At 43.4% G+C, this 13516-nt stretch overlaps 1 protein-coding gene across 1 annotated transcript; it reads left to right on the forward strand.

Moving 5' to 3' along the window:
- The first annotated feature begins 1037 nt into the window (after nt 1–1037).
- NDUFB2 (NADH:ubiquinone oxidoreductase subunit B2) lies at nt 1038–10338 on the forward strand. Its single transcript, XM_060021004.1, has 4 exons — nt 1038–1196; nt 5965–6109; nt 7558–7656; nt 10263–10338. The coding sequence occupies exons 1-3, from the start codon at nt 1099–1101 to the stop codon at nt 7630–7632; spliced, it is 318 nt and encodes a 105-aa protein (XP_059876987.1). The 5' UTR covers nt 1038–1098; the 3' UTR covers nt 7633–7656; nt 10263–10338.
- The last annotated feature ends 3178 nt before the right edge of the window (nt 10339–13516 follow it).

The following is a 13516-nucleotide window of genomic DNA, read 5'->3' on the forward strand; positions in this document are numbered from 1 at the left end:
CCGTGCGCCACAACTACTGAGGCTGCACTCTAGAGCCCGCAAACCACAACTACTGAAGCCCGCGCGCCTAGAGCCCGTGCTCCGCAACAAGAGAACCTGTGTACCGCAACTAAGGGTAGCTCCCGCTCGCCGCAGCTAGAGAAAGCCCGCGCGCAGCAATGAAGATCCAACGCAGCCAAAAATAAATAAATTAAATAAATTAAAAAAAAGAATTTGGGGACTGGGGAGGGGTGTCTAGAGAAGTTTGGAGTTCGTCCAGGACTTAATAGAAGGCAATATTAAGAGACAAAAGCCAAGAATCCAGAGCTGGCTCGGGATCAAGGAGGCATAAATTGGAGGCCCGCTAAAAGGCAGATTCCTTGGCCCTAATCCAGACGTAATATCTGGGGTCGGGCTCCTCAGGGAATTCTGATACCACCAGTCCAGGTGCTGACATGTGGGAACGACTGGCTGCGGGTTGGTAATCAAGCTCAAGTTTGCAGAACAATACAACCATGAAGGCTTTAAAGAAACCGTTGAGTCTTTGCAGGAAAGAAGAGTACAGTGGACTAGCTTTGGGAAGGACATACTGTTTCAGAAAGGATGTGGCCTCCTAACATGGTCTGGAAGGGTAGTTAATTCAGGAGAGCAGGCAGGGAGGCGGGTCCAGGTCGGGTAACAGCATCTAGATAAGCACCGGTAAGGAGGAGCGAGCTCAGTTTCAGGGTTAAGTTTCTTAGCGCCCGCGTAACGAAGAGGGGCTCCTGAAGCGGAGCGCCGAGGCGCGGCACGCCCATCCGGGGGCTCCACCTAGCCGAGTTCTCCAGGGCCGGCTACACCATTCGCCTTTCAGAGGCGCCTCCTGACCATCAAAGCCACGGCGAGCCAGGTCCCTCCGTGTGGAAGGCGAGCTCAGCTACCGGCCCCACGGTCCTCACAGCTGGGAAGGGCTTCCGACGCTAATTTGAGGCAGGAACTCCTCCTTCCCCGCCCGCCTCCGTACTTCCCCCTCCGGGAGATGGGCGGGGCGACGCCACTGACGTCACTGGGAGGGGCGCCAAAGGAAGTGACGTGAAGCGGCGGTGCGGCCTGGGGATTGCTGACCGAACGTGGGCTGTTATGTCGGCTTTGACGCGTCTAGCGCCTTTAGCGCGCGTTGGAGGCCACTTCTTCAGGGGCCTACGCGCGCGGGCGGCTGGAGGCGCTGGAGTCCGTCAGTGAGTATTGCCTGCGGTGGGGGCTTCGCCTGCATCTAACGAAAAGTGCCAGTCTTCTGGACGCCCTCACCTTGACGCCGAGCTCCACGGGCAGATCCGGGTCTGCAGCGACCTCCACCCCGAGGCATGCTGGGACTCGTAGGCTGACGGCGTGACCCAGGGGCCCGGGAGAGGGGGGACGTGGGGCGGGGAGCTGTGCTCGCTCGGCAGGTTGAAGTGTGTTTCGGGCGGGCCCTGCCCCAGCGGGAGCCTGCCCTCGGGAAGTTGACAGTTGAACGTGGAGACGGCTGGAGCTAATCTGGAAGCGAGAGCAGGAGTTGGGGAGGCGAGGGCGTTGCCGGTGTAGTTTGAAGCGTCAAGTTCGAGGCAAGGTGAGACAGGAGACCTTGGGACGTAGGGAAGGAATGGTAGAGAGTCCTTATTCCTGGCTCAGGGGTTTCGAACGCAGGCGATAATCGGTCGTTGAGAGGTTTTAATCAGACGCCATGCGGCCAGATTTTAATTCTGAAAAATTACTGTGGTTGCAGACTAGAGAATTAGTTAAGGCACGGGCTTGGAGGCAGTCACCTGTAGAGAGTGCCGAAGGGTGGGAAGAGAAGAGAGCCAAAAGTAAATGCTTGGGCAATATCGGAATTTTTCTTTTTTTAAAGTATTTTTTTGAGCAGTTTTAAGTTCACATAAAAATTGAGTGGAAGGTACCGAGATTTCCCATAAATCCCCAGACCCACACGTGCATAGCTTTCTGCATAATCAACATCCCCAACCTGAGCGGTACATTTGTTACAGTTGATGAGCCTACACTGACATATTAAAACCCAAAGTCCCATACTATAGAGTTCACCTTTGCAACACCAGAATTTAAAGAGTCAGCAAAAGCAGAGTCACCCATGATGTAGCCCAAGAAACCGGCTGGAGAGCATAGTGCTGGGATGCCAGGGGAGGGCACGTCTACCAAAAAGGAGTTGGTAGTGCAGAGGGGTTCAGTAAGAGCAGGACTGAAAATAGTACATTGGATTTCTCCAAGTAATGGGCCAGGCCCCTTGCACCGTGATCTACACTTTACCAAGAGGCAGTGCAGAATAGTGGTTAAAAGCATGATTCAGCCCCCAAAGTGCCTCTGTTCAAATCTCATCTCTGCCACACTTTTGCTGTACGGCTTGGAAAAGTTTCATGATCTCTTAATAACTGAGTTTTCTCACGCGTATAATGGGGATAATAATGTTGACTTCCAGGTAAGTAAATGAATAACAAATCTCTAAAATGTTTTAAGAGGGCTGCTGGTGCCTACTAAGGATCATACAAATATTGTTTAACTGAGACCAGGAAAATTAAAGGAGTGACTTGCCTAAAGCCATGTGTCTATTAAGGATATGGAGCTGGGACAGGTGTGGGGTGGCGAGAAGGAAAAGGCATGTGTGACCTGAGCAAGGACAGAGATGGAGAGCCACCAACAATAGCCCTTGACCTGCATGGGAAGACTAGGGGGTGTTCCTCTTCACCGAGATCTTGGTACTTCCGTAACACATCGTATTTCACAGTATGTGAATACTTAAGTCAGTAGGTTTTCTGGAGAGTCTTTCTAGGTGCTGGGGATAGAGCAGAATACAAGAAAGATAATGGAGCTTACATTCTGGAGAGAGGACACAACAAGTAGAAAAGAACATGTTTAGGTACTCTTAAGTGGCATGAAGGAAATAAAACGGGATTAATCTAGAGAGTGTCTGGGGTTGGTGGGTGGGTTATTATACCTAGGATGATGTGGGAATGCAGGCCTGAAGGTTTGATTTGAACTAAGACCTAAGTGATGAGTAGTCAGCCATGCAAAAATGCCAGGAAGAGCTTCTCAGACGAAGGAGACAGCAAGTGAAAAGGTTCTGAGTGCTGATAATGGGCAAGCAAGCTGGTGAGTGGACAGCGGTAGAGAGACAAGCAGGGCCCCAATTAGGGTGGGCCTTGTAGGACGAGGCCTTATTCTAAGAATGATGGCAGGCTGTTGGAGGCTTTAAGCAGGAAAGTAATATGATCTGGTTTATGTTTTATTTTTTTACACTTTTTTTATTGCATTTTATTTTTCTTTTTTGAATTTATTTTTTATACAGCAGAATTTATTTTTTATACCTGCTGTATAAATAGATTAACTATTAAAATAGTTAATCTATTTTATACATATTAGTGTATATGTGTCAATCCCAATCTCCCAATTCATCCTTCGTTTATGTTTTAAAAAGGTAACTTTAACGGAGAGTTATGGTGCTTGCATTTTTTTTTTTAAACTTGACACTTAAAAATCCTGGGTTGGAACAGCCATTATTTCTTTGGATATTGTTTCTTCCCCATTCTGTTTTCTTCTTATAGGACACGAATTAGGCATATGTTGGGTTTTCTCATCCTTCTAACCTCTTTTCATATTTTTTAGCTGTGTCTAATCCTGGCTTTAATCCTTTTTATTTCAAATGATTACATTTTATTTCTAGAAATTCTGTTGTTTCAAACTTGATCTTTATAGTTTCTTGTTCCTTGCCCTTAATTTCAAACTTTTATTTAAAAATAACGTGTTTTCTGTATTATAAATTGTAATTATCCATTTTTCAAGTCTTGTATATTTGATACTGCTGTCTGTTGTTTTGCTGATTCTCACTCATAGTGTCTTATTTCCTTGTAATTTTTGACTGTGAGCTTTTCCTGGAACTTTTATCTGTCAGAATTCTTTAAGGTCTTGCTTCTCAAGGGTTCAGAGAATCCAATACCACTTTAAAATCTTGGGTTGAGGTTGTCTTGGACCATAATGTCCAAAACCCAGGTAGTGTGAATTTGGGTGCAAACCCACCTGAGGACTGGCTACTGGTAACAAATTCCTGTTCCCTTCTTCATGGCAGGTTTATGTCCCATTCACTCTTATATCATGGGGCTGCAGCTTTCTTCAGGGGTCTAGTAATTAGACTTCTCGTCTTGGGTGGGCCCCAGGCTTCTCCTGTCTCCCACAGCTGTCCAGGTAGAGGGTCAGAGAGTCTGGGGAACAGCAGAAACGCTCAGGACGAAGGCCAGCTTCAGTGCTCATGTAGTTTCCAGGTCTTGTTTTAACTTGGGTTTTGCCCTTGGTAGATTCCTTTCTTTTGTGTCTGGTCAATGATTTATTAAAAATTAAAAAAAAAATCTCAACTACTATTGTAGTTGTTTCAATTTGGAGGGTTGTTCAGCTTGTCTAGTTCGCCATAGTGCAGTTAACAACCTGTCTTGGAACATAACATTAGATGTTTGTGGAATCTTTATATTCCTTAATCATGGCAATTGTTATGTCATGCATTCCTTTTCTCTAATTGCAGTGTTTCAAATTTTGTTCAAAAAGATTTCCACCTTGCAGTCAGTGATCCACTTATTTCAAGTCATAGTTAAAACATGTCACTCTAGCAGTAATTAAATGTGGAGAGTTTCTGGGAATGGGTTTAAACTATAATTCTCAAATCTTATTTTAAATGAGTTTAACTGATGGGTACTTATTACTAGGCTATATCCAAAACCTATCAAAGAGGAAGCCTGTTGTTACAATATATTGAATTCCCACCCCCATGGTTTATTTATATAATGTAGTATCTATATGCAGATAGATCCTGAATAGATACTGTTAAATATAATTGGCATACAGAAACAGGGTGTAAAGCAGTGATGCTTGACGGAAACTTTTTTTTTACTTATTTATTTTTATTTTTGGCTGTGTTGGGTCTTCGTTGCTGCGCTGGGCTTCCTCTAGTGGCGCATGGGGGCTACTCGTCATTGCGGTGCGCAGGCTTCTCATTGCAGTGGCTCCTTTTGTTGCGGAGCACGGGCTCTAGGCGCACGGGCTTCAGTAGTTGTGGCACGTGGGCTCAGTCGTTGTGGCTTGTGGTCTCTAGAGCGCAGGCTCAGTAGTTGTGGTGCATGGGCTTAGTTGCTCTGTGGCATGTGGTATCTTCCCAGACCAGGGTTCGAACCTGTGTCCCCCTGCATTGGCAGGCGGATTCTTAACGACTGCACCACCAGGGAAGTCCCTCTCTTTAAATTTTCTATATCCATTTGTATGTAATAGCATACATATAGCTGCTGAATAGGACTTGAAAGTAGCCCCATTAAGTACAAATTCTATTATTTGAATTAGATTCAACCTGTGATAATTACAGTCCAACTGAATAACATGAGGATAGCTCATATGGATTATATTCCTCACCTTGTCAACAGTAAATGAAAACACAAAACCCAGAAAGACTTGTTCAAACTTACTGTTTAAGACTCTTTGCTTTGCTCAGTGCTTTTGGCTTATTAAAAAGGGTCTGCTGAGTCCTCTTTTCCATAAAGTGGTCTTTTAATAAAGATTGTAATAGAGCAGAGACATAATTTGCCTTTGAAATAGATGGCTAACCAGACAAAGTAAATTTGATTTGTTTTTCTGGATAAGCTAGTGACTTACTACTACAGGTTTATGATTCCTTAATCAAAACTCTTGGGGCCAGTACCCCATAATCAGCACATTCATATTTCTGGTGTAAACTACATGAATATTCACTAAATGAAAATCATAATTAGCCTCTTGTCAATTCAGGCCAGTTTTTGCTGCTGCACAAGTTTAAAGCAACTTCTGAAAAAGGAGTATTTCGAGGGACTGTGGAGCACTGCCATTCTGTATTTCGTGGAGGAGATGAGAAAGGTTCAGTTTCTGGCTGTAACTCAGAGTTTTGGATGAGTTCATACTTTGAAGATATAGCAAGCTGCTTAACATTTTCGTTTTGTCATGTAGTGCTGGTGGAGGTGTGCATATCGAGCCCCAGTACAGGCAGTTTCCCCAGCTGACCAGATCCCAGGTGATCAAGGCAGAGTTCTTCAGTGCAACCATGTGGTTCTGGATTCTCTGGCGCTTTTGGCATGACTCAGATGCTGTGCTGGTAAGTGCAGGAGAAGAATTCTTGTCCTTTGCGTGTGGGGAGGGAAGATCTCTTAATAGCTTACCTTGTTTCTTTTTTCTGTTTGTAGACTGTTTTTCAACCTGGATGTATCTCTTCACCACATTGTCCTTATGTATATGCAGGAATCCTTTTATTTTATGAAACATATTGTCTCTGACCTTTTCCACTCAAGGATGTATATTACATGTAGGTGGCCCATGTCTTACGGTTTCTGTTTGGTGGCCATATTTGGAAGGGAGACTATAGAAGCTAATTCTCTTACTTTCCAAGCTAGGGTAGGGGTTCATCCGCAGGTTAAGTTTCACAGTTAAGTGCCTTTAAATGATAAATGTTATTTAGTCTGTCCAGAGGCCCAAGGCAGCCAGGTTGAGGTGGGATGGATGTGGGCTAATTTCCCTCAGGAGGGAAGTTAGTTACTGGTGACTTTCTAACATGTCATTGGCCTCAAAAGGAGCTTTTAATCACATTTGCACAGATGCTATTCTCTAGGAAATTACACCTTGAAGCCGTTGAAATCCATGCTTATTGATCCAGAATACTTTGAATTTTAGTAAATTTGGGGTTTTTTTTTAGGATAGGGAAAAACCTTAAATTTATACAGTGAGTTCTAGAAGCATCAGGTTGATTAATATCCCACTTCTCTTACGATTTCTCTGTGCCCTTGTCACCCAGTAAGGAGCTGCATGGTGTCTGTGGCAGCACATAGACACCTTTATCTCACTGTAGGTCCGCTGTCAGGATTATTGTGTGGCTGTCTGGCATGAGATAATGATGCAGCCGAATATGCCCTAGATCAGGATAGACAAGGAATGCTTCCAAATCTCCCAGCAGGAATGACAGGACAGTTTGAGACCTTATGTTTTGTCAGGGATTCAAGAGATTGTTGTGACATGGGGTATCTTCGCAATCTGTTGTCTCCGTACCGCCCACGCTCCATCACAAACACATACTCAAATGCTGGCTCAGGCCAGTAGCTCCAAGATGGCCAGGCTTTTAAAATTCAGGCCACAGCTCATTTTGAACAGATTGAAGAATAGCTGGACCATCAGATAGTTGAAGGAGAATTTGTTCCTGTGGTATTTTGAGGATTTTTTTTTTTTTTTTTTGTGGTATGTGGGCCTCTCACTGTTGTGGCCTCTCCCGCTGCGGAGCACAGGCTCCGGACGCGCAGGCTCAGCGGCCATGGCTCACGGGCCCAGCTGCTCTGCGGCATGTGGGATCTTCCTGGACCGGGGCACGAACCCCTGTCCCCTGCTTTGGCAGGCGGACTCTCAACCACTGCGCCACCAGGGAAGCCCAAGGATTTTTTTTAATCACATTTGTTTTCAAGATTTCTTTTAAAATGTAACCAGTTGTATGGAGTGTAGATTCTTTTAGTTGCGTGAAGTATAGATTCATGAACTTTGTTTTTAACTGGTTGTCATTAGGGTCACTTTCCATATCCAGATCCTTCTCAGTGGACGGATGAAGAATTAGGTATCCTTCCTGATGATGAAGACTGAAAATGTAGACTCAACTCTTTCCAAGTGGGTATACCCCAAGTTTCTTTTTAAAGTTATATTTAACTTTTGTCAATAAACATGTTTTGACTTTGCACCTATCATGGTCTCAAAGAAACAGTGCATTTTATAACAGCATGAAGAACAATTAACACATCATGTCTAATTTCTGTCTTTGGTATTTTCACATTTGCTGTCATTCTGCCCCCTTTTCCCCATACACACTTTTAGTCTCATCTTCCTTTTCATGTTTAAAAAAATTATTTTTTCCTAAGCTATGTTACAGTTTAGGGTCCCATTTATCTATCTATTGATCAGACTTTTTTTTTTTTTTTTGCGGTACGCGGGCCTCTCACTGCTGTGGCTTCTCCCGTTGTGGAGCACAGTCTCCGGACACGCAGGCTCAGCGGCCATGGCTCACGGGCCCAGCCGCTCCACGGCATGTGGGATCCTCCCGGACCGGGGCATGAACCCGCGTCCCCTGCATCGGCAGGCGGACTCTCAACCACTGCGCCACCAGGGAAGCCCGATCAAAGACTTTTTAAGCACCAACAATGCACAGGGCTTAAAGTGATGGACAAGATAGATACGGAGGTTGTTTGTAGTTGCAAAAGTACAGTGTTCTACCTTCAGCGTTTTAATGGAAAATTCGAGCATATGGGAATGTTACAATATGGAATTGCATGGAATTAACTCTTTAAACAGTAAAAGGTTGTGGCCCTTTCATTTTCCCAATCAGGAAGTCAGAGAGAGTTTTTCTTTCAAAAGGAAGATACTAGGAGGAGTTCCTTTCCTCACAAATCCTTCACGGATTAAGACATTCTCATTTAATATGATTTTAAATTAATCACTGCATGGATAACAGACCTAAAAATAAAACCCAAACTCTTAAAGCTTCTAAAAGAAAGCACAAGAGAGTATCTTCATAATCTTAAGGCACACAAAAAACTTTTGGAGAAAACACAAAAGCACTGATGTAAAAAAAACTTGATAAATTTGATTTAGCCTAATCAAAAATTTCTGCTATCAAAAGACACCATTAAGGAAATAAATATACAAGCCACTAATTGGGAAAAAATACAGCATATATATCCAACAAAGGGCTTGTATCTAGTATATGTAAAGAACCTCTATAATCAACAAAAATTAGATGAACAACCCAATTGAAAAATGGGCAAAGGCCTTGAGCAGATACTTCACAAAAGAAGATACATGAATGGCCAGTAATCACATGAAAAAAGGCCCTTAATATCATTAATCACCAGGGAAATGCAAATTAAAACTACAGTAAGATATCATTTGTACCCACTAGAAAGACTGACAACTTTAAATGCTGATGACAATATGGAGCAGCTGGAATATTTGCCAGTAAGAATGTAATAAGGTACAACAATTCTGTAGAATTATTTGGCAGTTTCTAATGAAGTTAAACACGTATATCCTAGGATTCAACGACTTTATTCCTAGGCATTTAGTCAAGAGAAATGAAAATAATATGGCCATCTGTACAAAATTTTTCATAGCAATTTTTTTCTTAGTATCTCCAAACTAGACCTAATTGTACATCAGTGAGAGAACAGATAAACATATTACAGTATATTCCTTCAATTGAGTAATAATTCAGCAATTGAAAATAACAAGTTACTGGGCTTCCCTGGTGGCGCAGTGGTTGGGAGTCTGCCTGCCGATGCAGGGGACGTGGGTTCGTGCCCCGGTCCGGGAGGGTCCCACATGCCGCGGAGCGGCTGGGCCCGTGAGCCATGGCTGCTGAGCCCGTGCTCCGCAACGGGAGAGGCCGTGACAGTGAGAGGCCCGCGTACCGCAAAAAAAAAAAAAAAACAAGTTACAAGACAGTCATTTAGGTAAATCTCAAAATCATCATATTAAGCAAAAAGAGTGAGTCACTTAAAAGTACTAATAATGAATGATTCCATTTATATGAAGTCTGCAAACTGGTGATACTCATCTATAGAGGTAGGGTTGGGGGTTGGGTTTATGTGGGTACATACAGTTGTCAGAATTCGTTGAACTAGACCTTTAATTATCTGCGCATTTTATCTTTAATTACACCACAATAAAAATGTAAAACAAAAAAATTAACCATTGTACATTAATAATTGCCATCATTCAAAATACCTTGGAAATTGTTTTAAAGGATAGGAAGCATTAAGAGACAGTTAAGTGTTCCCATTAAATCATACTACTAGTATTGCTATTATTTTAATTCGAAGGAGCTTATTGACACGAAAATCACAGCAGTTTTGTGTATATGGGGGCAGGTGGTGGTGGGGCAAACAGTGAAGCTGTTTTCTAGCTCGTTTCCTGTCGCTGGCTTTCCTATGGACAAGAGTCCTTACCAGGCCTCTTGTTTCCCTAGTGTTAATGGCTCTGCCAGCACTAGCCTCTTCCTATTTTCTTACATATTTTCCAGTATTCCTTTACGCAGTCATTAACATTTTAATGGCTAGACTGTAAACCCTTTGAGAAATCTGCAAGGTGATTTGACTCTTCTGCAAGGCTACTCACATGACTGATGCTCAATGAATGCTTGAATAACTGAATGAACAAGAATGATGGATTTGAATTATTGAAAATAAAAGTTCTTAAAGCTTTTCACTTTTGTTTCCTTGCAGGAGCCAGGTGAGAATTTCAAGAAGTTACAGACATCATACTGTATATTAAGTTGTAAATTAAAGTTTTGGTCAAGAATGAGGAACTGAGTTATGGATATTTCTGGTAATGACAACCACCCTTTATGGATTATTTCCTGTGCTCCCAACTGCTGTGCTAACTGGTTATAGCCCTTTTGGTGGGTCTTCTTGGGTACCCCATGGTGTCGATAGATAAGCCTTAGTGCCATTTATCAGTGAGGACATCGAGGTTCAAGGAAATGAAGTAACTTGCTTAGGGTCACACACTGATGAGTGATGACATTAGGTCTGACCCCACGCTTAACTACAGTGCCATACTGCCTACCTCCTTAGCTGATGTCTTAGTCGTATGTACACTGACAGTTTATGTGAAACTCTTGCCATTTCTCTACTGCTAGTGTATTCTTGCCCAAGTATACAGAGGTTAGAAGTCGGTGTGGTCCATCTGTTGTGTTTATGTATCTCTTGTGGGCTGGGCATTGTGTTGAGTCACCATTTGTGGAACTCTTAAGACACACGTCTAACTAGGAATTCTTAGGGACCAGAGGAATGTGAGATAAGGGTGAAATAGGATCATGTAGTTTTTCAAAAATTTGTTTCAAAAGTATTTTTCAGCCTTCTGTAGCATCACAATTCTGAGAGGAGGTAGGATAGAATTTTCTTCTATCTACAGATAAAAATACGCAGTAGAGGGGCTTCCCTGGTGGCGCAGTGGTTGAGAGTCCGCCTGCCGATGCAGGGGACACGGGTTCGTGCCCCGGTCCGGAAAGATCCCACATGCCACGGAGCGGCTGGGCCCGTGAGCCATGGCCACTGAGCCTGCGCATCCGGAGCCTGTGCTCCGCAACGGGAGAGGCCACAACAGTGAGAGGCCCGTGTACCGCAAAAAAAAAAATGCAGTAGAGTGGCTTAATGACTTGCCCAGAAGCATAACTATTCATATTTTTAATTTAGGTTTTTGACCACCTAGGTGTTGGGAATACCATGCTAAACAAGACAGATGAGAACGTAGATTTTAGGAAGGGCAGACAAGTAGATAAGTGAGATTTACTAATTGCTGTGAAGGAAATAACATTGGGTGCCGGAGATGGTTGATGCTGATCTTTTTGGTGGGCGGGGAAGACATCTGAGCTGAAACCTGAACAAGTAGCAGGAACCAGTTGTGCGGGGTCTGAAGGAAGAGTGCCTCAGGGACAAGGAATAGCGAGAACCAAGGTCTAGGGAGGGACCAAGGTCACCATGTTTAAGGGACAGAAAGTCCAGTGGGGTTCCAGCAGGGGAGGAGAGGGTGGGACTAGATGAGATAATAGGTCATGGTTGCAGGTTTAGATTTTATGTTAAATGCAGTGAGAAAGCTTCTGACAGGCTCTAGGCAGGGGGTGGTCCAATTCGAGTTCCTAGTTCTTAGGTTTTTCACATCCCCCCTTTGGTTCTCCCTAGGTGTTAGAGTGGGCATAATGGCAACAAAAGCTAAGTGGAACAGTTTCACCCTCCCCGCTGCCAGCTCCAGCAGTCCTGAGCCTGTTGCACAGGGTGTCTGAGGCTCTCCTTGGTTTTGTGTTTACTCACCTGTGTAGGAGTGTGCTGTCTCACCTGATAAATATTTATGGTCTTTAAAAGACCGTTAGATCTCTGTGTACTTTTTAGGTTTCATTTATTTGTTGTTCTCCACTGCCGCCACCCCCTGCCACCCGCTGCCACCCCCGCCCCGATGGATGAAAGTTGTTTCGGGAAGGAATACAATCTGCAACAGTGAACTCAAGTAGGATAATCCCATTAGCTTTTTTCCTTAGAAATCAATCAGAGTTGCTTGACTTGAATTAAAAGATAACTTTAAAACTAGCAGTCTTCTAAAGTTGGCCAGTGTGGCCTCCACATGCTGGATCCTCTTTTCCATACCTGGGCTGTGAAATCAGTTTGCACTGATGCAGAAATTGTCCCAGCCCAAGGAATAGGCCTCCACCCTCCTCATATTCTTTCCATTTTATAGATGAGTAAGTTGAGCTGTAGATAGGTAACTTGCCCAAGCTACAAGTTAAGAGAACTGAGGTTCAAATCCTGGTTGTCTGGCTGTAGGTCTGAGTGAGGTAGATGGTGTAAAGCTTTTTGATCATGACCTACCTACTCTAAGAAATAATTTTACATTGTGACCTAGCGTGTGGGTGTATGTACACATACGTACATAAATAATACAAAAGTTTTATGAAAACTTACGTTACATTTTCTTTTATATTCTATTCTACATTTTAAAAAATGGTTGAGACTGATTTTACTACCCACTAATGGGTTTCAACCTGCAGTTTGAAAAACTGGCACAGTGCTTGAGGAACTCAGGCTCTGGAGCCAAACTTGCTTGGTCTGACTCATAGTTCTACCATTTATTTACTTGCTGTGAGTTTGGGCAGACTACTTATTTGAACTGTGCCTCAATATCCTCATTTGTAAAATGGATTAAATAGATTAAATGAGTTAGCACATAAAGCCCTCAGAACTACATCTGGCATGAAGGAATGGAAGCAAATATTATTTCTAGACCATTGGGTCTAAGCTAAGTTTATAGTGACCCTTGAATCCTGGTTTGATTTTTATAGAAAAGCCTCCATATGGAGATAAACTGTAAACATTATTTCAGCAGATGCAGTACCACCCTTCTCCTCTGCCTAAAGCAAGACAGACATTTAGGATGACCTTTTCTTCCTTCCTATTGAGTTGCTAAAAGTACATTCTAAGTCAGTTTTAGTGTGTAGCCTGGTAGATGGACAGATGTACCTTCATAAATGGAAAGGTAGGCAGTGAAAGAATTATTGATGGCAACAGAATATTAAGTGTCAAATTTTAACACACAAATTTGTAAGTTTACTAAGTTTCCTATGGAAACTTGAGTGTAAATACCACAATTGATTACCTAATAAAGTTATGAGACCAGGGAGGTACTGTGTAAGGAACACCTGTTGTGCATGTTCTGGGAAGGTACAGAAGTCATCTTGGTTCCACTTGCTTCTAGAACTATTCTGTAGAAGAGGCTGACCCGGGTACCTTTTGCCACCAATCTCATCAGGAGCTTCAGCAGGACATCAGTGTACAGTGGAGGAAACAGGAGCTGCCTGAGCTGGTACTGACCTGCCTGAGCAACTGGGCCTTTACCTTTTATCACCTGCATGAGCAGTGGGCTTGCTTGCCTGGAGAAGACAGAAGGAGCAAGTGGAATACACCTGGCACAATATCCATTTCTAGCT

This window comes from Delphinus delphis, chromosome 9 (assembly GCF_949987515.2).
Source record: "Delphinus delphis chromosome 9, mDelDel1.2, whole genome shotgun sequence".
Classification (NCBI taxonomy): domain Eukaryota; kingdom Metazoa; phylum Chordata; class Mammalia; order Artiodactyla; family Delphinidae; genus Delphinus; species Delphinus delphis.